This window comes from Lissotriton vulgaris, chromosome 5 (assembly GCF_964263255.1).
Source record: "Lissotriton vulgaris chromosome 5, aLisVul1.2, whole genome shotgun sequence".
NCBI classification, from domain to species: Eukaryota; Metazoa; Chordata; class Amphibia; order Caudata; family Salamandridae; genus Lissotriton; species Lissotriton vulgaris.
In genome coordinates, this window is record NC_141693.1 from 1,218,885,846 (window position 1) to 1,218,912,024 (window position 26,179).

A 26,179-nucleotide genomic window follows, 5' to 3' on the forward strand; every position below is an offset into this window, starting at 1 on the left:
AGAAGGAGGGATAAGTTGACCTTAAGAATAAAATTATTCATTGGTTAAGGACGTATAGGCCGATAGCGCCCAATATAGATGGAGATATAGTCCATGTTAGACGGATTAACTGGCTGGGGAGTAGAACTAAAAATATGGAGGGGGATCTAGTGGTGGTCAATTTTAGAGACCCTCGGCCGTTGATTATATGCTAAACTGGCCACCAGGAAACGGGGGAACTTGCATCATCCCTCAGGCCCTAACATACTTCTATCCTAGGCCAGAGGATACCCCATTTAAATATCCAAATAAACCTCATTCTTATAGACCACCCCTTACTTTGCCCTACAATAATAACAATTATACCCATTTTGGGCAACACTTTTCCTTGGTGCCTGACCAGTTCTCTGCCTGGTCTACTGTCCCTTACAGACACACGATGAACCATGGCTCCAGGATGAATCATTTGAGGCCTTTTACCCCACTGGACACTTACAATCGGTTTTCCCAGCTTTCTGGGCTGGAAGATTGCGATTGAAGTTCAGTGCCTGGGGGGAGGCAAGTGAAATTCTGGGGGGGGAGGCCCCAACAAGACCCCGTGGTAGCATAGGTACAGGGGAAGGTAGTCCTTTTACAGCTCAAACTGTCATCATTAATAACATTACAGAGGTTCCTTCCTCTGTTGGGCCTATGACTAGCCTGGTTAGTTGCCCCGTAACACCTATTCCCCCGGTACAGGAGGGGGGGAGATGTAAGACCAGGGTGAATAAGGAGGGTGTGAATGGGGGGGGGGGTCCACCATAGTGCCTAATGGACGGCGGGTAATAAATCTCCTTTCTTGGAACATTGCGGGGCTAAAAAGGAAGTTAGAAATTCCAGAGTGGCATACGTTTATTGAGAGGTTCGATGTTTGCCTGTTTCAGGAAACTTGGAGCCTATCACCATTATACAAATCGGGGTACACAACCCACTTTCTGTCAGCAGTAAGTAAGGGAAAGGGTAGACCAGCGGGTGGACTAATGGTCTGGATTAAAATAGAACTGGATTGGGTGGTCACACGCCACAATTTGGAGTGTAATGATATACTCCATCTCTCCTCTAGAGGAAAGTCGGAGGGTAGTAGGTTTGACATTTTTAATGTCTATGCTAGAGGGACGCCTGGGGACTCTGCCTCTCTGACTTTAACAGCCCTGGACTCCGCCTTAGCTAATTGCCCTTCATCAGCAAAAATCATTGTGGGGGTGATTTTAATTGTACGTTTGAACCTCTCCTCGGAGATGACCCTTTGGGTATTGAAGAGGAGGATTCAAAATGGTCCATCCCAAGTTTATCCTTGCCCCCCATTATGAGGTGATCGGCTAGGGCAATTCAAATCAATACACTGACCAGGGTTCACAAGTTAAGAGCCCTCAATGGCAGGACTACATCCGACCAGGCAGGGGCATTGACCTTTAATAGGCTTACTGGGCCGTCCCGAATTGACTATATCCTAATGGATATTAGTTTTTGGGCAGAGCTTATTGACATGGAAGTCCTCCCAAGCCAGGATAGCGATCATAATCCCCTGTGTTGCAAGTTTAATTGGGGCACCCTTAAAGATAGGAGGATGAATGTCACCTTAAAAACATCTAAAGAGATTATCCCCTATAATAACAACCGTAGATTAAAATGGGATAAGGCTAAACTTAAGGAGGAAGATCTAGGGGCCATAAAATTATTGGTTGAGGGCTTGTCTTCTGATCTGGAAGATTGGGTTGGTGAAAACCAGACCAGCAGGGTCCCATTCCCCTCCCTTGACTCAGCCTATAAAGCTACAATTGATCATGTTGGCAAATTTTTTATCTCGAAAGGGAAAAACAATAGGGATACTGTTAATCCCCCCTCTTCTAATAAACCTTGGTATACAGTCCTGTGCAAGGGCAAAAGGAAAAACCTGACAAAAGCCCTGATTTCTGGGGATCCTTCGCTGGTTAGAGCGGCCAGGAAGGAATACCTAAATGCATTATCACTGGCCAAGCGTGAGTGGGAGGAACAGCATTGGCAGGACTTATCCAATGCTGTAAGTAGTAGGAACCCGAACCTTTTTTGGGATCTGATCAATAGAACTAGGCAGAGGAAATCGCAACCATTGGCTGCACATATAACCAGCCAGCAATGGTTTGATCATTTCTCATCCCTTTATGGAGGTAATGAGGAAACAACCAGCCCTGGGGCAGATAGTTTGAGAGATGGAGATTTCTCTGGGGTGGACGACCCTCCTTTTACGACCATAGAAGTAGTGATGGCGATTAGACATCTAACCCCAAAGAAAGCAGCTGGACAGGGATTCCTGGAGACCTGTTGATAGCGGAGCCGCAGGCTTGGGCTAAATTAATCGCCACAATAATGAATTTGATCACCAGGGGTCACCAGGTGCCAGACTCTTGGAAAGGGGCAGAGGTAGTAACCGTGTACAAGAAGGGTGTAAGAGATGACCCTGCGAACTACAGACCTATCAGTCTGATAGACATAATCCAGAAAGTGGTCGGCAGGGTCATCATCTCAAGAGTAGGAGATTGGATGGAGGAGGCCAGTATTCTCTCCCACCTACAGGCGGGGTTCAGAAGAAAGGTAGGCACGATGGACCAGGTCTTTCGCTTTTTTGTTATCTATTGGAAGGCAGTTACCATCAAAAAAGGCAGTTTATATATGGCCTTCATAGATCTCAAGACTGCATTCGACCTGGTCCCCCGTGCAAAATTATGGGAGATTTTAGGAGAGATGGGTTTCCCAAACGGTCTCCTGAACCTTATCGTAAAGCTCCACGAGGGGAATTACGCGAGGGTCAGATGGGGATCCCAGGGGCAATTGACAGATAGGATCCCTGTGCGGAGAGGAGTACGCCAGGGATGTGTTATGGCTCCGACCCTCTTCTCCCTATTTGTGAATGGAGTGGTGGACCATCTGAAGGGGGAGGAGACGGATGCCCCATCCCTGGCGGGGGAAAGAATCCCCACCTTACTCTTCGCCGACGACACCATATTAATCTCCAAATCCCCAGTGGGTCTACTCTTGAACCGGTTTAGCTCCTTCTGTACCACCCGAGGCTTAACCATCAATACCTCAAAAACCAAATTGATGGCACTTTCCCCCTCTAAAAGATTCAAAAATAACTTCCTGCTTAATGGTGTTCCTTTGGAGCTGGTTGAGTCTTTTGACTATCTTGGTGTCCGGATAAACAGCCAAATGACCTGGAAGGATCACTTGGCCAAAATGTTACTCAGTCATCAAAGAGTATCGGGAGTGATTCTGAGGGAAATCCGTGAATCATGTAGTAAACCTGTCTCCCCGGCCATGGCCATATACGAGGGTCAGATTCTCCCAGCTGCATTATATGGCTCTGAACTTTGGGGGTTCGAAAATGTTTCAGATCTATCGACAGCGGAAAATAATTTTCTAAGGAAGGTGGTGGCTCTTCCTGCTTCCACCCCACTAATTCCCCTGAGATTAGATCTGGGCAGAAGAGCATTAAAGGACTTGGTAAGGCTACGCCCGTTGCTCTTTTGGACCCGTTTAAGAAGAACGGAGGAGCTTGCAAAATATGCTGAGGGGTTGGACGATCTTCTTCTATTCGACACGGGAAAAAAAATAGGATGGTTGAATAAATTGAAAGACCTGGTTCTTAAGTTAGGGCTAAGAGATGCTTGGGAGTCACAATCGCCGCCACCAAAGGATGTGATCAAAAAGTTATACTGGGACTGGGTACAGAGTAACGTGTTGAGGGCTACGGACGGGGGCTCACTCACGGACCAATTTTTGTCATTTAAATGTGTGAGGAAACTGGAGCCCTTCCTCGACCTGATAACTAAACCCTTCGATCGAGCACTATACCTAAAACTGCGATATGGGACGCTTCTGGTGCATGACTTTACGGTGAGGTGGTTAAACTCTGGTGCCCCCCTGCGTTCATGCCCTGGCTGTGTAGCACCAACAGAGTCTGTGGCCCATCTATTTTTTGCCTGCCCAGCCTACAAAGGGGCGCGGAAATTTTGGCTGAAACCTGTCTGCAGGGAACTGGGGTTGAGGTGCCATAGTCAGGCTCTTCGTGTACTCTCTACGGACTCTTCATCCCCCCTTCATGATTTGTGGGGTAGCAAAGTTTTTGGGAAGTGCATGGATGACGCGATCCCGCTTATTGAAACTGCAGTCGGGGGGCCCAACGGTCTGATGCCATATCTGTTGGTAGCAAATTAGTGACTGTGTTGCACCTTATTCTTTTACTTGTATTATAAATATTTTACTGTGTATTGGAAATGTATTTTATATGTATTCTTTTATGGTGATCAAGTTGCCGAATAAAGATATTCAACCTTCAATAAAGTATTGATTGATAAAGCACTCTTGTGGAATGCTAAAGAAAAAAGTAATTCCCTAAAAGCGAGCAGTGGAGGGATACTCGTAAATTGACATGCTCCAGGAGAGGGACAGACAAAAGATGGACATGACATGACATGCTATTGAATAAGAAGCTGGCAAATGAGTGAAAGTAAAGCCAACCAATGGTGAGCAATGGGTGGGCTGCAAGCCCCTCTATGTTCTTGGTAAACCAACAATATGTCTTTCTCAGCCAAACAGCGTGTGTGTCTTGTAGGATAGATCCTAAAAGCTTTAGAAATGTACCTTTTTAATTTATAACAATAGTCTTGGACACATCAGAGGTAGCATATATGTGCCATCTTCTTCAATAATCAATTCAGCACCATGGAACTTCTGTGAATGAGCACTTAACAAATGCCTATTCCACTGGAGGAAAGCACTTATCTGGCTGCTGAGCATCAATGAAAAAGGTATGCTAATTCACATAAGGAATTATGTAATAGAGGGGACTGTTCCCATTATTTGAAGCCTGTGAAAGTTTATTGGTTATTTTCTTTTTTTTCTTTTTTAAAAAAAATTTTTTATTAAACAAGCCGTAGGAAAAACATTGGTACATTAATTCTTCATAGTTAGACAAAAATTAACAATATACAAGAGACAACCCTAGACACTAGAATACCACCGCGAAAATACAAAAGCTGCAATAGCGTACGACTAACCATATCGATATTAAAATGCTAGTAGAAAAGAAACAACTGATATTATATATCGAAATTTCTACTATAATTGGTTATTTTCAACATGTTTGAAGTTGGTATTTAAGCAGTAACCAGGCTGCAACATTCTGTGACTGCTGTAGAGTGAACAGTGTATGCAAGAAGACTTAAATAGTGGGTGTCAGTAAATCCAGCCAAAAACCAAGGTTGTCCTAGATGATGTTATAGTTTGTGTGATCTGGAAAAAAGAAGATTATCTTTAATATTTTAAGCAGAATGAAAAGGCAGATAAGTGAAACACCTGCGGCTTAAATCAATGTTTGTCATGTAAGTGGACACCAAATGTTTTTACAGTAGACATAGGCGTGAGCATCGGCATAACTCATCAGACCGCAGAGTTGGAGACCAGGTTAAGGGGGAACATCCAGAACCACCATCTATGCTTTATCCGTGTTAAATTTAAGGCAGTAACACTTTATCAAGCTGCAAGAGCTGAAACAGATTTGAAAATTGTTTTGAACAGCTTTGAAGTTCCCATCTAATCTCAAGATGAGCTGAATATTATCTTCTATATAGCACACAGAGGATAGGCCATATGATGGAATGAGCATTGCTAATGGAGTCACATAAAGATTAAATATGGTTGGCCTAGGAGTTGAGCCCCAAGACCCTGCGCAATCACGTTTTCTTTTTACAGAGAAAGGACAATGTGGTATCAAGACCTCCTGCCTCCGATCAGATAGAAGGAGAAGGCCTGGTTCAGTACTCATCCCCTAAGCCCTGCTTTATGCAGCCTCACAATCAATGCTTCATGGGACATAGTTTCAAATCCCATGGAGAGATGGAGCATAATGAGTCACCAGGCCCTCTGATCAAGGCTCATGTGGAACTCATTCTGCACAGCAAACATGGACAAAGAAAAGAAGATATCTAGGTGTGAATCTCCTTTTCTGCCACGAAGCTGGGACAGTATCTACTTAACATATTAGCATCCAAGGTAGATTATTTTAGAAGAGGGATCGCATGTGTTCTTTTCCTCTCAAGAGAAACTAAGGCTGAAGTGTACGTAGAACTTATTAATGACTTAATCTAGGAGGTCAACACTGTAGCAATTCTGCCAGGCCAGGAGAATCATTCTCTTTAAAAGCATCATTGATGGCCTGTACTTTGTCCCTAAAATTGTAGACAGAGATTCACAGACTGAAAGAGAGATACGGAGTTCTATACAATCTTGAAGATCTCCTGAGAGATATCACTTGTTTTTGTGATGCATGAGGTGTAGAAGTGCGTCCAAGCGACTCTAAACTTCTTATAATTTCTAAATATGGCATTGTACTGGCTCATAGTAATTATGCTGACAAACACTTTCCAAACTCTTACAGTCCTGTTTGATCTCTGCAAGAGGATGAGGAAATTATAGAGCAGTGAGTTTTGCTCAACTACGTGTTTAATGAGAGCCACCACATGAAAGGCTAAAGTCCGTGAGCCATTGACGCTATTGTTATAAATTTGGGGATCATCACACAATAAGCAAGCAGTCATTGCAAGATGGGATGAAACATAGTGTTATTGATTTTTGAAAAATTCTGTTTGGCTCTATAGGTTGGCAAAAGAAGCCAAATGCTGGAGTTGCCATTATGGATCAGCGAAATGATGATGGCCACACGATCAGACTATTGAACTGGCGGGTACTCCGTATTGGTGACAGATTCCCTGGGGGCACAGAGTGAGTCCATAGATTGCCAAGTCTCATGAGTAGGCTCTAATACCAGTGGCAATTCTTATATATGGGTGGAGTCGCTATGCCCTCGTCCTTTTTCTGCCCCCTAGTTGTGCTTTTTTATTCATCAACTAACTGAAAGTAAAGCAATCATTTTTTCTAGTAAACGGCCTCAGGTTGTTTGCTACACGGACATTAACTTTAGGCATGAGGCAGAGTTCGCAAGTCTTGTTTATGGGTGGCATAAATCATGCACTCTGACTATGCGCCAGCAATCGTAGATTTGTCGGGCTGATGAGTTCAAAGCCCTGAGGCTCATGACTTCACCAGTTCGGCAAACCCATTGTATGCCCTGCTGAAGGACCTCCCCCGCCAATAGAGTTAGCCCTGGGCGCTGTCTGCTTCAGCTCTGCAGAGGCCAGGGCTACACGTCAATCATACTTCACCAAGCCTCGCTGTCACCCCCACCCTACCCTGCCCTGTGACCAATCAGACAAGGGCCCTGTGACCAATCAGACAAAGGCCCTGTGACCAATCGGACAAGGGTGGGCTAAAGTTAACTGAAAGAAGCTGCGCCATGAATCCTTGCTTGAACCTTCGGTAAGTGAAAATTAAAGTTACATATTTCCAGAATAAAGTCAAGTGTGTAAAATGCTTGCGCCTGTTTTATTTCTCAGCAAGCTATAAGTGATTAGCAGTTTTTAACAGTGTTCGTTCGTGCCTTCCTGTCAGGCATTAGTTTGTGGCTGGAATCCCGAAGTTTATGATAGATCCCTTCAACCGTAAGGGGTTGTAAACTGTAGCTAGCATTTAGTTGCAGGCAAGCCTTGATCACAATATTTGGTGAGTAAATGCGGTTGCACACCAGCACACAACATTAGCTGGCCGCTTCGGAGGGCTGGGTTGAGCAGCAGAGTATACGTGGGACTGACAGAGAGCGGAATTCTAGGGCTTGGATTCCAGCTGATAGGAATAGTAGTCATCTAAGTGACATTTTAATGGTCTACTTTCTGAAATACACTCTTAATAATAAAAGCAGTGTACAATTACCCTGTCCTATTGTAAACACCTCTCAACACAGTACACACAGCAGCTTTACATTGGTAATATAGATAGAGCTGTTTTGTACTAGACTACTCCCTGTTATGCTCTTTGGGGGATTTTATGAATCACAATTTACTCCCCCCTGAAAAGGTTTCTTGAGGCTGTAAAGGGAAAAAGTACAGCTACTAAAAAGGTGATGGAAAAGGCTTATGATGTAAAATGCAATGTGTTTGGTAGTGTACAAAATTTCAGAAGGGATGAATCATTGCTGTTATCCCTATCTGTTGTTGTGTTCTCCTGTCTGTTGGCATGCCCTGCCCGTGGTTGTGCTGCTGTGTCTGTTGCACTAGCATGCATTTTGTTGTAACGTTCTGGTTGTTGCAGTGTGCTGTTTGTGTTTAGTCAGACCTGACTCTGTTTGCACTCCCCTTTCTCTTGCGCTGACCTGTTTCTTGTGTTTCTGTGGCATTTACCTCTCATTAATTTTGCCACACTGTATGTTTCACTGCCCTTTATATTGTTGCGCCCCCTGGTTGTTGCCCTGAACTGTCAGTTGCTGCGCTGCCACGTGCGTTGTTGTGGTGTCATGTCTGTTGCAATATCCAGTCTGCTGCGCTGGCCTCTGTGTTTCTGCTGCACTGTGTTATTGCGCACAGCCCTTCATGTTGCTCTGCCTTTGCATTACCCTTCCCTGTGAGGTCTTGCGTTGCACAGGCTGTTGCACTGCCTGCTCTCTGGTTCTGCTCATCTGTCTCCTCATGTGCCCTGCATTACCCTGTTTGTTGTACTGCCCTGCTGCTGCACTTCCCTGCTGCTGCACTTCCCTGTCTGTTGTTGTGCTAATCTGTCTGTTGTACTGCCATGTCTGTTGTTACGCTGTCCTGCCTCTTACACTGCTCTGCATCTTGCATCTCCGCACTGGTTGTTAGACTGTCACCCATCTTGTTGGTCTGCCCTGTTTTTGCACTTTCCTGTCTCTTACTAATCTGTCCTGCCTGTTGGACTGCCCTTCCCCTATTGCACTTCCCTGGCTCTTGTTGTGCTGCACTTTCTCATGTTGTGCTACCCAGTTTTGTTGTGCTGCATTGCCTCATGTTGTGCAATTACATTGTAGGTGTGCAGGGTGGCTGTTCTGCAGTGCAGCAGTGTATGGTGCGGGGCAAATACACTGTAGTTCTCTATGGGCATGGTGCCTGTACTGTGTAGATGTATAATGGGTAGTGCAGATTGACTGCCTGTAGCTGTGAGTATGTGGGGCCACTTGGACCGGAGTTGTATGCAAAGAAAAGGTGCAGTGTGGCTGCATGTTATGCACCTGCAGAATGTTGAACGTAGTTTACTGTGCGCACTGTGGCATTGTGCATATACACAGTTATTGCAGTGCAGCACAGCGGTTGATACTCTTAACTGCAGCGGTCACTGGCTGCTACGGCCAGGATTGAAGTGCACTTGAAGTGTGCTTATGGGTACATGCTGTCTGGTGTTTCCTTTATCTGTGATTTGCTGTAACAATCTCTTAGACTGCATGAAATAATCATGCACAGCCCGTGCAGTAATTAATCAGTGCTGACATAGGGTCAGGAGCTGGTCTGACCATACCTCAGCCCGGGCCAGCTCTCTCCAGAGCCTGCTTCTGAGGTAGAGGATCTGCGACGATGAGCGAGGAGAGGCCGGCAGAGAGCAGGGAAGAGAGGCCAGTGAAAGGTGACAATCCGAGAGATGGGGACATAAAGGAGGGAAGAGCAGAGGGGAGAGAGAATGGAGAAACTAAAAAGAACACAGACAGCAGGAAACAATACAAATGTATTACTGGCAGCCACTGCGAAGAAAGTGCGTGGAGTGAGGGTTAAGTGCCCGGTGCGGTTGTCTGCGGTGGCTCGAGTCCGTGAGTCATTCAGTGTGGAATTTATGATATAGGCAGCTGAGAATCCGTATTTGGGGCCTCTTACATCCTCTTTGGGAGACTTGAGTCGGCCGGGCCTGGTCAGATCCCACGTGGAACAGCTGCCTGGAGTTCAAACTGCTGATGCTCTGCTACAGACCTAGTCAGCCCTTGCAGCCGGTACCCAACGGGACAAGCAGACACATGCGATGCATTTTGATAACAGAAATGGGTGACGGTGGCATTTATTGATGTCTGCATTGGGCTGCGCTCTGCATAATTCTTCCCAAACATGCAACCTACACAGACCAGGAGGATTTATGAGCAGGCACAGAAATATTTGGTGTTGTGAGGAAACCTGCCTCCTTGCTACACAACCTTTGAGTGAAACTGTTCATGCAAATAGGCAAAAACAACAAGTGATGGACTGAATGTGGATCAATGTCACACACTCCCCCAGTCAAAAGATCTGGGCCCAAATCCATCGTTTTTTTGCACTCCACACCACCCTGGGTTAGACAATGGCGATATGCAAATCAGCTCTGACCCTGTTGCCCCATGGGAACAGTCCAGTCCGAACTACAAAAGCCATGTCCTTCCCAGAACGGAATCAAGCATCCGAGGACCGGACCGGTTTCGAGGTAACACCTCTCATCAGCCCGGCTAGCTTGACTCCAAGTGGTGTGGAGTGCCTGGGACCCACGTCTGGGCATCCCCAGCGCACTTAGGGCGGCAATTGCAAAAACAACAAGTGATGGACTGAATGTGGATCAATGTCACACACTCCCCCAGTCAAAAGATCTGGGCCCAAATCCATCGTTTTTTTGCACTCCACACCACCCTGGGTTAGACAATGGCGATATGCAAATCAGCTCTGACCCTGTTGCCCCATGGGAACAGTCCAGTCCGAACTACAAAAGCCATGTCCTTCCCAGAACGGAATCAAGCATCCGAGGACCGGACCGGGCTGATGAGAGGTGTTACCTCGAAACCGGTCCGGTCCTCGGATGCTTGATTCCGTTCTGGGAAGGACATGGCTTTTGTAGTTCGGACTGGACTGTTCCCATGGGGCACAGGGTCAGAGCTGATTTGCATATCGCCATTGTCTAACCCAGGGTGGTGTGGAGTGCAAAAAAACGATGGATTTGGGCCCAGATCTTCGGACTGGGGTGAGTGTGTGACATTGATCCACATTCGGTCCATCACCTGTTCGGTTTGCATGTTCATGCAAATAGGGGCACACCGGGCTAGAAACCTTGAAAGCAGACTTGCAAATAAAGCACCAGAAAAGGGAGGCAGGGGTTGTGACTGTAGGGGGATGGGAGAGATGGGTAGATTTACAGAGAGATGACGAAGAGTGTCTTCTATAGTTAGATAAAAAACTAGCTAGTTAATGCAGATAGACAAACGGACGGATAGCCTCAAGAAGGGAGGACCAACTGAAGGACGGAATAAATATGGAAGGAGATCAAGATAAAACGACAGGCCTAAAAAGAGAGAAAACAGATACTTGGAGATAAAGTCAATGGAAAGCAAAGAGAAAAGGGACACAGAACGCACCTGTAAACCAAAATGTCATGCCTGTTGTGTAATGGAACTAACCTGGATGTAATTGATAACATAAGAGAGAGTGAATAGATTGATAAATAAAGCAAGAGAGATGAAGCGAAATTGAAAGAAAGATGAAGAGCCAGAATGAGAGGAGAGAGTGAGTGTGTGTGTGTGTGTGTGTGTGTGTGTGGGAGAGAGAAGCGATGGATTGTCATAGAGAATGAGAGAGAGGGGGTGAACCAGAGAGAGATGGAGTTAAGCAGAGCCAGAATGAGAGAGTGTGGCAGAAAGAGAGAGGGGTATAACGAGTATGTTGAGCTAGAGAGAGAAAAAGAGGGACATAGGAAGTGAGCTAGAGAGAGAAAAAGAGGGACATAGGAAGGTAGACAGATATGGGTATGAGCATACGTATACAGTTATCTCTACTATATTCAGACACTGGAACAGACCATTGAATGTTGGAATGTAAAGTCTTGTCCCGCTTTGGGGTAACTTAAAATGTTGTCTGCTACAGGAATTTTTAAATATGAGTGAATGTTAACTTGCTTTGGCAAGTCATGCATTGTAGACTGAACTTAGCCCACATGAAATGACACGCGGGAGGCCTGCTTTGGCAGTGAATTGGATTTGAATTTCTGAGTTTGAGTTGCATGGTCAATATTTATGTGTCACTTTTATAGTTATTTAGACTGTGTTTCTGTTTTATACTGTTTCTGCCAATATGTAACATTGAGCCACAGATTTGGTTGAATTTGATTTCAGTGGCTCAGTTTATTTGGTGATTCACAATTCCAATAATGGGCAACATATGGCTTGTTGAACATAGATGAGATGTACTTTGAAATTGTTGGATTGCGTATTGCATTTCAGGTTTTCAATTTGACCAAACTTTTGACTTCTTACCAACGAAATACGAGTGTCTTCCTGGTCGAGGACCACACTGCTTTTTCTCTTATCTGTCTTGTATCAAAACCCTGCTGGACTATGGGTTGAAAGAAAGCTTGAATAAGCAGCTACCTATGTTATATGATATCTCTTTATAAATGTAAAAACTGCACTTTCACAATTGCTTTATTAACCTTCCTGCTTTCTCAAATTTGCTTGAAAATGCACCATTAGTCCACTGTTTTTTCATAAATTTCTCGGGGCGAACCCTCCTTAGGTTGTTTGGGCTCGCTCGCTACGCTCGCTCGCTGCGGTGCAGTATGACAATCATTTTACGCCTCACCACTTTCAAATGTCATCAGCCGCCACTTTCTAATACTAGTAAACTGTAGCATAGAGTTGAGCTTGCTTTAAGAGGCCTTCTGGCTGCTGAATAGTCTGGAATATTGGCCAAATATTGAAGTTCCTTAATGCTGTAATATTAGAGATACCCATAACATAGGAGGAAATCAAGTTGGCTTTCCAGCACGTTTAGTAGTTTCAGTCATTATTGTGTGTAATGTTGCGGGTGTACCGTAATTTGGGGCGGGAGTAGTGATCCCTGCTTTTCAGCATAAGCAAAATATTGGTGATTCATCCTTGTCCTACTTCTGTAAAATCTTAGGGGTTCACAAAAGCTGTATAGCTGCACTTCATAAGCAAAATATTGGTGATTCATCCTTGATAAAAATGCACTGCAACACTTGCAATTGTGTTGCACGCTAGCCCTTCCTTGGACAACTTTGCTTTTCAAAAGATATATACTCCTGCATAATATATATTATTTGATAACTGAATAAACTAACAAATGATTAACATCCATCATTAAATTACACGTAAATTTATATCCACTGCCTCCCTAGACTAACATTCATCTAGGACATTCGGAGCAGCTGTACACAAGTACTCAATGCTCTTGTCGCTACTAACATGCTTACACCATGCTTACTGCAACATAAGAAGTGCTTTATCTCATTTCTTTGACCTAATTTCACAACCACTTTACAGTATGGATCTGGCTATCCACATTTCTTTGTATCACAGCTTACAGATCATTTCTATCCACATGATGCTCTCCACCAACTTGGAGGACATAATAGAAGACTTCTCCTACTTTCTTATTAACTCCTTGGACGCTCCTGACGAGCTCAGCTCGTCATGATGTACACCTCCATACACTCATGACGAGCTGAGCTCGTCATGAACAATGGGAAACTCAATAAACCAGCACAGGAGGAAAATAACACTAGCATCGATGGTGTTAACAGAAAGAGCCATTGTTGTTGTATAACAGCTCACCATCTGACTCTGCATGAATACTATATTTAGGGCTGACTCCTGATGTTTTTTGCTGTCTTTCTGGGATATACATAGGCTGGTAAATCCTGATGGAAACTGTCTTTTAAAGATTTGTAAATTTTCCACTTATGCAGTCACTAACTTTCGTGATATGGGTCTCATCACCAGGACTAGATGAATTTCAATAGCAATCATTGGTAAAACACAGAAGTGTTCTTGTAGGCGCAGAAGGGCGGGATCTTTGCCATATATCAAATACAATTTCTACTAACAGTGAACATTATCTTTTTGCCCAGATCCTGTTAAAAGACACCAGGATTACATTAGTTCTACCATTCCTTTTGAGAGTGTCCTCACAGTGTACTCTATTCTGTCGTTTCATGGGGACGTACTAAAAAGACCATTGGGGAGGATGGGGTGATGGGCTGCATTCTCTTAAGTGTCCACCGGTAGCAGTGTAGTTTAATGCTTACATGTACAAAGTGAAAGTTAACTCTCTTCAGCATTTGTTATTGTTTACCTATCAGGATCTGTTTTAAGGGTTTGCAGGGGTGTGGAATTTAATAAAATATCTACTTGTCCATGGGGCAGGTTGATTCATAAATGTACTTGTACTGTAACAAAATCCACTTGCCCCTGTGGTGCTATGTAGTGCAGCGACAAATTATGGCAGCAATCTCATTATATAAGAGCTCTGAAAAAACCTCTTTGATTATGCCAGGGCCCATACTTTGTAGTGTTTGAATACTTGCAATCCCTTTATGTTGCCAAATTTCTGCAGATCTACATACTGAGGCTGAAGGTAGTGGTAAGCAATAGTTCCATTGTTCGAATTAGTTGGGGAAAAAAAGTGGTTGGAGGGAAGGTGAACTTGCAAACACTAGATTTTCTTATGAGCAAATCTACACATTCATATTTGCGCATGTTAAAATGCAGTTCACAAATATTTTCTTGGAGTATATTTCTTGTCCTACTTCTGTAAAATCTTAGGGGTTCACAAAAGCTGTATAGCTGCACTTAATGAAAGGACATATACCATGGGTGTACTTTTGAGACTTTCTTTAATAATTTGGTGCCTAATTTCGTCTGCCGTTGGCCGTAACCTTTTGTGTTTATTAAAATTCTGTCTCTCTCTCTGTATCAGCTGGCTTCACTGTGAGTGACCGCATTCTGCTCTTTCACAAGGAGCATATCGGCACACAAAGTAGTTTTTTTCAGTGCCAGTAACTACTGTGGCAATGTGTGCTTTTTGAGACCAAATACATATTTTTGCTTTTGCCAGTGTTAATTATAATGGTGAGGACCCTACAGCTCCCACACCAATAAGGTTTTACAAAAACCATGCCAAAACAAGTCATACATTGAAAAAATTAAAAAGCTGACCGCCTAATTTCAGACCTTCTGGTTTTGCCAATGCTTGTTTATTTTTGTTTCCCATATTCTTATTGAAACGGGTTACACTGATTTCCCATTATGAATATTATTGGGAAATACTAGCATGCATCAACACGTTACTAAATGATGCTGCATAGAAATGGTACCTGAAATTTTACAGTAGTTTAGCCCCAATTTTTTTTTCCTGCTTTCATTTTTTTATATGATCATTTCATTTTGAAAGCAAAGAATCATCAATCTTGCTTCCAAGGTTCTACAAATATTTGCATCAAATCAGATAGCATTCTGGGAGCATTTTACATAGCCTCATATTGCTAAACTTTCAGAAAGGGAGACGACCTTTACATCGCGGTCATCACACCCCGATGCATTACAACACGGTTGTTACAACGAACGCGTTGTTACCACGCAAAGCCATTACTACGCAACTCATTACATCGATTTGCAGTAGATGGCGCGCTAACACTAGGAATAGTATAGTTTACTATTCCAACACCATCCCTACTTTTACGTAGGCTGGAGTTGGAATAGTAAATTATACATTTCTAATGTCAGCGCGCCATCTACTGCAAGTATTAATGGCTTTGCATGGTAACAATGCGGTTGTGGTAATGACCGTGTTTACATGTAAAGTGTCTAGTGCCTAGTGTCCCATGATAATGTCTAGTGTCCTATCATCATGTCAACAGCTCGGCCTGTTTACAAGGGTATTGTACTGTAACAACCCTAAAAACATGGCTCTTTAGCCGGGACTAGTGAACTCTTTCAGTTTCGGAGACCCATTACCTTTTTGTTGCAGGATCACACTAGCGCCGGGCCACCTTTGGTTGAGGTAGCTGTTGCGCTTTACAAATGCTGGTGTATTGTATTGTGATGGCATGCGATGTAATGACTCACGTTGTAACGAGTCATATTCTTTGAAAACGTGTGTACACATTTTTATACCGGAACCACTGTCACTAGTGCAGTCGGAGCTAACAACATTTACTTAGAGTGCTCACCTTAAAAATATAGGTTTTCTATTAATGAACCATAAATACACGTTTTAACAGTATTAACATATGGGCAAAAATATTACCTTAACTGCAGACAGTGCGCTTCCCTGATCTATAATGCGGTACTGCAAACTGGCAGCCAAATGTTTTTTGCTGCAGGGGGCTGGGCCTACTTGTCCCAAGGACAAAGTACACATGAAAACTTATTGCCCTTGACCCCAAACAATATGTCCTGGTCGTCGGGCTATAGGAATTCCACATCCCTAGGTTTTATTTAGCACTACCTTGTTAGTAGACAATCACATAGTGTGCATTTGGAGATATTTTCACCTATACATGAAATCTGATGTAACCTTATTAGATATGTTTTTTTATCTTTGTAGATTCCTGATGATTATATTCACCCCATTATCCCCACTAATCCTTTTAGTATGTCCCCTCTTTTTGCTAGCAAAACAATGCATAACTCCAAAAAGTATAATTGCAAGTAGAAATTAGCCACAAAACGCATGTAGGGCCTCATTATGAGCGTGACAGTGACAGTATCCTCATGAGTTATCCAGTGTTCCCATCGTAATTTTTTTAGACGCAGACTCACAACTGATAAAAACAACAAATACTAGGGGACTTAGGCAGGGAGCGTAGCCCATTAGTACTGCACTGGGGTAGTTAGTGCGTAACAACCCAGTTGTGTAGCAAGGGGTGGGGGGGCTGTCCGCCCTGTGCGGCATGAGTTTTGGGGGTGGCAGCGTTCTCCCCCTCTTACATGCCTTGTAGGGTGGCAATTGCCCGCGCCCCGCTTAAAATTACGGGCGTCGCGGGTTGGCAACCTGCGCCGAATCTCGCCTGCCCCCCTGCTCTTTAGTACGGCTGTCACGGGACGGCAAACACCGGGACCGCCACGGGGTGCCAAACACTGGGAATGCCACGGGTGACCATAGGGCTAGCTATGCCCCTGTAACACCCCAGTCCAGCCAGGCCAAATTCTACACATCTGGCCTGCTGTGGCTCCTCCTGCTAAAATGTACCACGTGCTCAGAGCTGGTGGTAAGTGTCAGCCAGTTTGTCCCAGTAATCGGGATGATTATCAGAAAAGGGCCTGGTATTTCTGGTTCCGCATGGCTATTCCCCATTCCAAATACAAATACACCTGATGGCTGGATTATAATGGGGCGGTAGTGTCCTAACAATTACCACTAGCAAATGCTTATAGAGATAAAATAGAAGTAAGAAAAAAGTAGAGATGAATGCCATCTATTGCGTCTCCAAGGTGGAGAGAACCAGAGTTTTAGATGTGAAGAAAAAAAGAATCTATTTTTGGAAAGAGCTCTGTATTCTAATTGGGACTGTGTTTGTAAACATGCTGTAGATGAATTGCTGGAAGCTATCCATCGCTAGTGTTCTTGATGCAGTGAGTTTTTCCAAGTCAGATCACCTGCAGCTATTTCTTGGCACAGATAATTCATTTTGCTTTCCTTATTTACAGTGGTAAATAAAGTGTACACTAATATTCTTTTAAACTTTTCAGAATGCTCTACCTGTATTCTTACTCTCTCTTGTTGTTAAATCTCTGTAACCCCCGGCTAATGACAGCCTATTTCACGCATCTACTGAAGATTAAGACAATCTGCAGTTCCTGTCAGTGTAATGTACATGACCAGATCGCTCTGTCTAGTTTCGGTTTCTATCATAGAAATGTTAATGATATCTGGCGCACACCCTACAGTAAATTAGCCCTTTTCAGCATGCTATAACCAGTACTTACATTGATTATTTTAATATAACAGGACATGAGATTATTTCCGTTCACAAAAGAGATGATGAAGAGACACGCAGAATGGACCAACATGCGAAAATGGAAAACGTTGCCAGCTGTTCAAGTGAGTAAAAATGCCTCGTCCTTGTTTGCAAGATCTAGTGTCCCATGATCATGTAAACAGCCGGGCCTGTTTACAAGGGTATTTACAACTATGTGAACTATTACCTTTGCTTTAATACTTCACAAACTCAAGTGCCTTTCGTGATTTTGCATCAACGACTTAAAATGAAAATGTTCAGGGAATAATCCCACACAGTGCTACAACTAGCTAGTACTGTGCTGTGCTCCCTTTGCATGTTTACTAACAGGCAGTTGGGCATTTTGTGGCCAATTCACAGTCATGTATGTGTCTGGAAAGGAGTATTCCTGTGTAGCATTCCTGTAGTGCCATTAAGTACTCTCAAGTGACTTTGCGTATTGGCCCCAATGTGTTGCTTTCTTTTTCTAATATCTGTACACCTTGGTTCTTCCTTGTCCCTTCCTTGAGGTGATGTATATTTCATGATGACCCCATTTGTACTTAAAGGCTCACTCTGTTTAGGATTTCATTACCCCTTGGCTTACTTACTGAAATGGATACACATTGAAGTATAAATCCCTAGAGACCAACTTGACATGTACAGTAATGTGTCGCCTCGTATTTTTGAAACTTCACTGAACTTGGAACAATGTAGAAATCTGTATTTTCTCATATTGTTTTCATCCTGTGTTGCCACCATAGCGGAGTAGAACCTTACTACCCAAATGAAATTAGTTGAATCCTTCTTTGGGAACATATCTAGTGGCCGAGCGGTCAATGAAAAAAGGGCTAAATAATCATAGGGCCATAAGGCGCTGCAATGGCACTCACAAACAATTGATCATTTACTAACACGTCGAAGGATGTGGTAAGTGATTTGCAAAGGGGAAGGTATGACACCTTCCCTTTTGTAACTGGTGTCGGGTGATCTCAGGGGTACTACTGGCTCCTCCCCTCAAAGTTTACCCAAGCGGAATTTTAAAAGCAGCCCTGGTTCCTTTAAGAAACACGACTGTTTTGGTAATAAAAAAAACAGATAAAAAAATAAAAGTAAAGTTTCCTATTTAGGAATGCAAACACAGAGGTAGTGGTCTACTGTTCTTTGCAGGCCACAATACCTGTGTTCATAGCCAAATAAGGAGAGTCTCAAATAGCGACCTGCCTTATAAATCTTTATCAGGCAGGTCATTCTGTGACCCCCTGCGACTGTAGATTGAGCATTGCCACCTATTGGTATGGAGGCGCATTGCAAAATTAGAGACAGGCCGCAAGAAGTTGGTGTTCAATTTGCAACAACTTTTTGCGACCTGTCTCTCAGGGCATCTGGCCCCAAGACCGTTAGCCTCCCTCCCGAAAGGTAAAATATAGTTATAACTCATACTACTTGTGCAGCCACTTGTGAAACCATCCCCACATAACAGATTACTACGGAGTGCCACGATCAACTTCCACGTCCATTGTGCGTTTAACTTCCGAGAGCCAGGCATCCAGCAAAGGAGAAACCGTTTAGATCCATTTCACCCATATATAACAAGCATTTGCAATTCAATAGGTCACGTATTAGGAAAGTTTGAGCTATTGGTATTGTAAATGACAAATTTTTTAATTATGTGTTGGTTTTCAAAATAGCGAAATTAATAGCTTTGTCATTTACAATGCCAATGGTTTTAACATTCGCAAACGTGACACCTATAGCATTTGCAATGCAATATGTGTTGTATTTACGTGACTTAGATGTATTGATATTACAAATTATGGCTTTTAATTTTTTTTAAATAATTAATACTTAAATAAAAGTTATTGTAATTTATGGCAATAGCTTAAACTTTTGTAAATACCTGTTGTGAAGATAATGTTCAGTGTATTTTATTGTGATGGAAATCCAAGTACAGAAGTGAAATATTAACATCTTTGTTGTGACATTTGTAATAAAGCTTGAAACATGAGCGCTAAAGGCAAATGTCAAAGGGTAAGCCACCTTTGAAACACAAATGGTGACACATATAAGAGGGGCTGCACTTTTGTTGTGTTAGACATGTTGGTGTTGGGGACAGAGAGGGGAAATGATTTGTCAAACCATTTTTCCTGTCTGCATGTAACTGTCGGGTAGCCACACCTCTAGGTTGGGCTACCAAGCTCAACAGACCAAGAGAAGGGACTGCAATCTTGGGAGTGTGAGGAATAAATCACTCTAGGATGGTGAGATGCCACACATTGCTAAATGAATTACACTTGTTTCTTTGATAAAGCCAGACTGCGAGAAGCCACGGCCACCCAGGACTGAGCCAAGGTTTTACAGACAAGCCTGGCTGGACAGAAGACAGGGTTGTGAGTTTATTACACGGTGGGGGTCGCCAACTAATAAACCGCAATTCTTCACGCCACTTCTCTCCCTTCTAGTTACCCCTTACTCCTCACAGGGGCTCCAGAGGTGTGGGTCAGTCTAACTTCTGAAGCTCAGCTGAAAAGGGACTTGGTGGATGGGGGAGAGAAAATGTGTGAAGGCTTCAGAATTTCCGAATAAATGCATTTCCTCACCAACGTTTGAAAATATTTTCCAAGTCTCTCCACTATGCACAGGGCTTCTAATGTGCGTTCGGGTGTTAGGGCACTTATGTCTGTTCTGTTGGAATGGGGGCGAGGGGTGTCAACACTCCCCTAAGATTATTTCATTGATAGTGGCAGATGTTATGCGAAAACGTGTTAGGAATTTGAAGAAAAAAAAAGTTTTAAAAATAGTAATAACACCTTAAACTTATGTATTTTAAACGTTCACATGAATTGCTATTTTCTGTAGATTTAGACCGCAAATGCAGCCATCTGTGCTGCTGGAATTCTCCAGGGCCCCGGGGTGCTTCTTTCCAATTCCTGAGGAAAGTCAGGGCGGCGCAGGAAGCGACGAGCAGCGCGTTTCCGCCCATTGTGTCCCGGAGCACGGCGCACTGTTTACTTTGGTACAGCTTCGAGCTTCGAGTTCTGACCCATGTGGTTCGACGCGAAGCCACCACTTGCCATATAGCTTGGCTCTTTATATTGAAAAGTCGTTATTGCCACACATATGCTACCTGCTGCTAAGCGCTTCAAGACCTCGCACCGGGTAGTAAGTGCTATTAAGTACAATTTACAATTACATGCGATTCGAACATAAGAAACCAGGAAATAATTGTTTGTTTACTGTAACCGGAAGTTTGGCAGCGTGAAGCCGGTCGTGGGGCGGGACTTCCGCCTTCTGCGTGAAGCCCGCATCCACGGAGTGCCAGAGAGCAGCATTGGTGACGCGGGCGGGGCTCCCATGCCTGAGGTAGAGCCCCGCGGTGGCTGCCGAAGTCAGGATTGGCGGCGATGTGGTGAGTGGGGCTTACTTGTAAGGGGGGCGGGGGTGTGTGTCTGTGTGTGTGTGTGTGCAGGGGGGGTAGGGGGCTGCGGCGGGTGTATGCGTGCGTGTCTGTATGTGTGTGTGTGTGTGTGTGTGTGTGTGTGTGTGCAGGGGCGGTGGGGCGGCAGCGTGTGTATGTGTGCGCGCACCTGTGTGTGTGTGTGTGTGCAGGGGGTGGGGGCTGGCTGTGTGTGTGCGCCGTGTTTGCATGCAAGCCAAGCGAAAGCAGGGGCTGTGTGTGCGTCTGCGCAAGCGCGGCTCAGAGGCACGCTCCCGCGGTCAAAACTGAGACTGCAAAAGCGCGCGTCTGACTCGTGTCTTCATTCCTAGAAACGGCTGACAATAGGTTCCGAGCAGACAGCAATTAATGCTTCGCATTGAATGCAGGTCGAGCTCGACCTAAAAATGTCCCTGAATAGCCAAACTGAATAAAAGCATTTGTGTAGAAGCAGTGTATCAGACATGATCCGTTGGAATACCAGTGGTAAAGATTGAGTGCCGCTTTGTGGCCAAACACATCATTGATTGACTTAGCCCATTCCTGCCTCTAGTTGCTCCACCGTCATTCGGGGACCAAGAACCGGGAGCCGTGAGCTGCCAGCCAGCCATCGCGCATTGCCTGGGAGCAGGAACTACAGCTCCCAGGTAGCTTAGTGGCCAGGACGCCGCCGACGGACCCGCTTTGCGCCAGGATGTGCTTTTAACCCGGCCCATACCTGCATAGCTCCACCGTCATTCGGGGCCCGGAACCAGGAGCTGGGAGCCAGGAACCGCCACGCATTGCCTGGGAGCAGGAACGACAGTTCCCAGGTAGCTTTGCGGCCAGGATGCCGCGGACGGACCTGCTTCGTGCCAGGTGGCGATTTTTACTCAGCCAGGGCTCCTGCAGCACGGGAGCTCATACCTGTCTCTAGTTGTTCCACCGTCATTCGGGGGCCAGGAACTGGGAGCTGGGAACTGCCAGCCAGCCAATCACATTGCCTGGGAGCAGGAACTACAACTCCTAGATAGCTTAGCGGCCAGGGCGCCGCCGACAGACCCGCTTAGCGCCATGAGGCGCTTTTAACCCGCCAGGGCTCCCGCAGCGCGGGATGAGCGCGGGTGTGCCCTGAGTGTGCCATGTCAAAGACCAGAAGAGGATGGGCTGGAGCAACCCCTTCACATCGACGCATACTTGTGCAAGAATGGGTAAGTGGAAATTTCCTTGTGGTCAGGATCAAGGGAGTGCTAAAGTGAAGGTACCCAGGAACTCAACCTTTATTATATCTTATCTGACCTCTGCTGTGGGTGTGTTGAACAAGGAAATCCAAATTGGAAAAAGATACAAATTAAATCTGGACAGTTATCTACTGAGATGCCCGTCAATCAGTTTGGAGTCTTGGAATCTTGTGTCCAATCGGCTGTTCGGAAAGCAATGGTGGAAATTTGTAATTCACAACTGGAATCTGTTCTTTAAAACACTGTTAAAGACATTATTGACCCGTTGCACTCCTCTGTAAAAGGGATCATGACGAAATTAGAGCATCTAGAGGCCTATTTGAGGGGCCACAAAAACGCCAGTGAGAGTGATAACAATAGCATCATCCCTCGGGCTCAAACGTTGCCAATTGTTGAATGTAGGGCGGGAGGCTCTGACACTCCCAATGCCACAAAAGAACAAGTCAGGATTAAAACCTATTTCCAATGCATGTGCTACTATAGGGAGACAGGCAGAGGGCATCACATATTGCCATTCTCAGACTGCTTCAAGCCATGCTTAACAACGTGCGTTGGAGTAGTTCTTGTGATAATATAGTGACTGATAAAGTGATTAATGGCTGTAGACCCAAGCTGCCCCCAGAGGCCACTCCTTTAGTCGCCATTCTTACAGGGGTTCCCCCGCTTAGAGAGCATTGCTCAGAAACCACTATGGAGCTGCTACGTAAAACAAAACAGTGGTGTGATCAACATACCGGTAGCAGGCACACGGTCTCCCCACATATTATAATGGCTAGACAAGTGGGTGGCTTGAGAAGTAAGAGAGATGACCCGAAGTGGATTAATTCCCTTAAACATTTTGACATAATTTCCTTAAAGGAGACTTGGGACATGGATAATAACTTCATCCATCATGGGGTAGTATTTGATGAGAGGGGCTCTTGGGTTCACCAACAGAGAGCGTTCAGCGTCGGGGCATAAATGCCGGCATTCGGACACCGTGAATCGTGAGAGCAGGCATATCATAGCCTGGGGAACTTTCCCTCTACAAGTTTGCGGTCATTCATAAGGCCTGTTAACCTTTCTTTGCTGTCTGTCCCACTTTGTGATAGGCAGAACTTCTTGTGGTGTTCACGATTTGAGTACCGCTAAGCCAGGCATACCTTTGCAGTCATCACGCCGAGGAAGATACATTTTCATGCCCTGACGCTGAACGCGAACGGACAAAGGGCTGCATTGGATTTTCTTTTACGGTCTCATCACATCAATATCATTACTTTATCATCACAAGAAAATTGTCACAGGCGTACTCCCACTTTCGTGGCCTAACCTCAACATTTCAGCTTCTATTAATGGATTAAGATTTTAACTCAGGACCGACCATGTGTGCTTTTAAATTAATAAGAAGACACTGACATCTTCAGGCTTCGTACAGAACGGTGCCACACTAATAATAAGCCCTGATGAAGTTCTGTGAAGGAGAACGAAACGCGTTGGCTGGAAAGCAAAGCTTCTTTTGGATATTGAATATGAAATAAAGAAACTTAATTAAAATTACTTTGTGACCTTTGGACTTCATTTCTCCGCGCACGCCCACCCAATTGCATTCTGAAGGAATTGGAACCCAGTGGCACCAATAGACGGTTGATGCCAGGGCTGTTTGCGTGGGTTCATTTGGATATCAGAACTGGCATGAGGTGCAGAACTGTATAGTCAACCATCTTTCCTTTTTGTTAATGGATTTGTAATTCCTAAGGGGAAAATGCTTTATACAGGTAAAACCCACCTTGTTGTATCTTCAGCTGCTGCATGGGAGATTTTTATTATTGCAAGCTTCTTAGTCGCAGCTGTTAGACTCAGGAAAAAACGGCACCTCATGATAAATATCTAAAGAAGACTCACTGTGCTTACATGTTTATCGTTTTTATAGTTTTTATGCTGGCATTTTTAACTCTGACATGTGTTCCTTTGGAAGGGGTGATTTACCGCTATATATGAACTATTGGATGTTGCGGCTTTAGGTGACGTAATGACATTTGTCCTTGTAATAATTTTTTTTTTTTACCAGGTTGGCCACATTCATTGATGATTAGTATTTTATATATTTTTATAATGTAGTGTATGTCGATATATGTATTGTACTTTTATGGTTTTTACTAACCGAATGAAGTGGTGTTGGTATGATCTATGATATGATTTACCTAATGCCGTCCAAAACAGACTCAATACGGGACAATTGAAGAACATATGTACATCATTCACCAAAGGGACCTTACAACAAGGGCAGTGTTGTGGTACAAACTACAAAGGTACAGCACAATGCCAGCTGTAAATAACCCAGGAGTCACTTTGTGATCAAGCCACATTGTAGGAGCCCAACAAGCTGACTTCAAAGCTTCTTTAATCCGTCGAAGCTTGTTAAAGAATTGGTCAATATTGGTCATTATTTTGATTGAAATTATCATTATTGGACCATAAGAGTTCCCTTGAACTTCACTTTCTACAAACGCTGACTGCCTCTTCTCTTGCAGTTAAATAGCTCTGCATATTAGAAGCAGTGTTCCTGCCCTTCCTTTTTGAGTGTTGCCCTTTTTACAGGTATTGGTGGTTGCAATTGTGCATGATGTCTTTTTCGAAATTTTAATAGTGTATTTCGGTTTCTTAAGACTAGGAAAACCCCTTTTTGATCCTATTTGTGTTGTTGAACTTAATATTGCACATTACTAAATGCTGTTCTACTCAGGCATACAAATTAGAAGCCTTTTGGGATGGGAATGCCTCCTTCATGGGAAACAGGTTTGCACCCAAGCCCAGAATTACTTGACTGGTGTCCTGACATTTGGCTGGCTGAGCTGAAATGTCAATCTATCATACGGTCTGAGTCTAGGAAGGTCCATGGTAATTCCTAGGTCCAGAATCTGTCTTGTTACTTGGAAAGGTACACAAGGCATGCCTGCTATTCTGGCATCCCCTATATGTGTTGAGTGCATCGTATGAGGTATGGCTAATGGCATGGCTGTGCGGTGGTGAGAGAATGTTTGCTCGGACAAGCTGGATCACTTTAGACTGCATCTGGTTTGACAACACATGAGATGGAGGATGGGACGCAGCTTCCTACGTTCGGTGGGGGGGGCATATAGATAGGGCTAGTCTTAGAAATTCTGTTAGGACCTTTTAGCTGGAGATTCAGGATTATCCTTCCTGAGCACTGCCATTTTGAGGATAGTAGGAGAATGGTAGTGAGTGAGCTGATTCTGTTATTAAGGCTAAAGAAGTTTCTCAGCGGTCTTTTTGGTCTATGCCACATAAGAAGGGCTGATGACAGCCAGATGCACTTCATTGTGTTCATGTCTTGGGATAGCCCTGCTTGAAGCCAGCATTATTCTACCTATTGTGAGAGCCACCACCTTGTACAAAGGATGTCTCTGCACTGCACTGCAGACAGAAAATGACATTTGAAAAGGAACCACCCCAAACCACTTTCTGGACTCCTAAGCTTGGATCAACATCCTCTGTCTGGAAATACAGTAAATAGGTGGACTCCTAACCACCCCTCTTTATTCCATTTCCTAGTTCCTTTTGTCCAAAAAAGAACTCTTTAGAGAGCTGCTGTGACCCTGGGTTGGTGTCAGTCTGACAGCAAGTCTCCTGAAGGTGAAGCAACATCACCTAAAGTATGTGCACTTGCTAGAAGACGAGAATCTGCTCAGTACATAGAAGCCTGTCTGCTTAGGGATGAAGCGTGTTTGTGGTCCAGAAGGTGGAGAGGCCCAGCTGTGTTCCCGGTGCGTTGAGCACCCAGAAGAGCCGACTTGTGATCTTAAGTGTGACTGGCACCAACCCATGATATGGGGTGTGAAATGACAATAACCCCTGATTGACGATGTGCCATCCGACATCCCCACTG

The 26,179-nt window shown here is 44.3% G+C and overlaps 1 protein-coding gene across 1 annotated transcript in view; it reads left to right on the forward strand.

The window, feature by feature from the left end:
• Positions 1 to 26,179, forward strand: part of LOC147712331 (uncharacterized) — a 240,567-nt gene that overhangs the window by 152,365 nt on the left and 62,023 nt on the right. Inside the window, exon 8 of the mRNA XM_086923032.1 lies at positions 17,649 to 17,741. Within this exon, the coding sequence (XP_086779158.1) occupies positions 17,649 to 17,741 (93 nt within the window). The remainder of the gene's footprint in view (positions 1 to 17,648; positions 17,742 to 26,179) is intronic.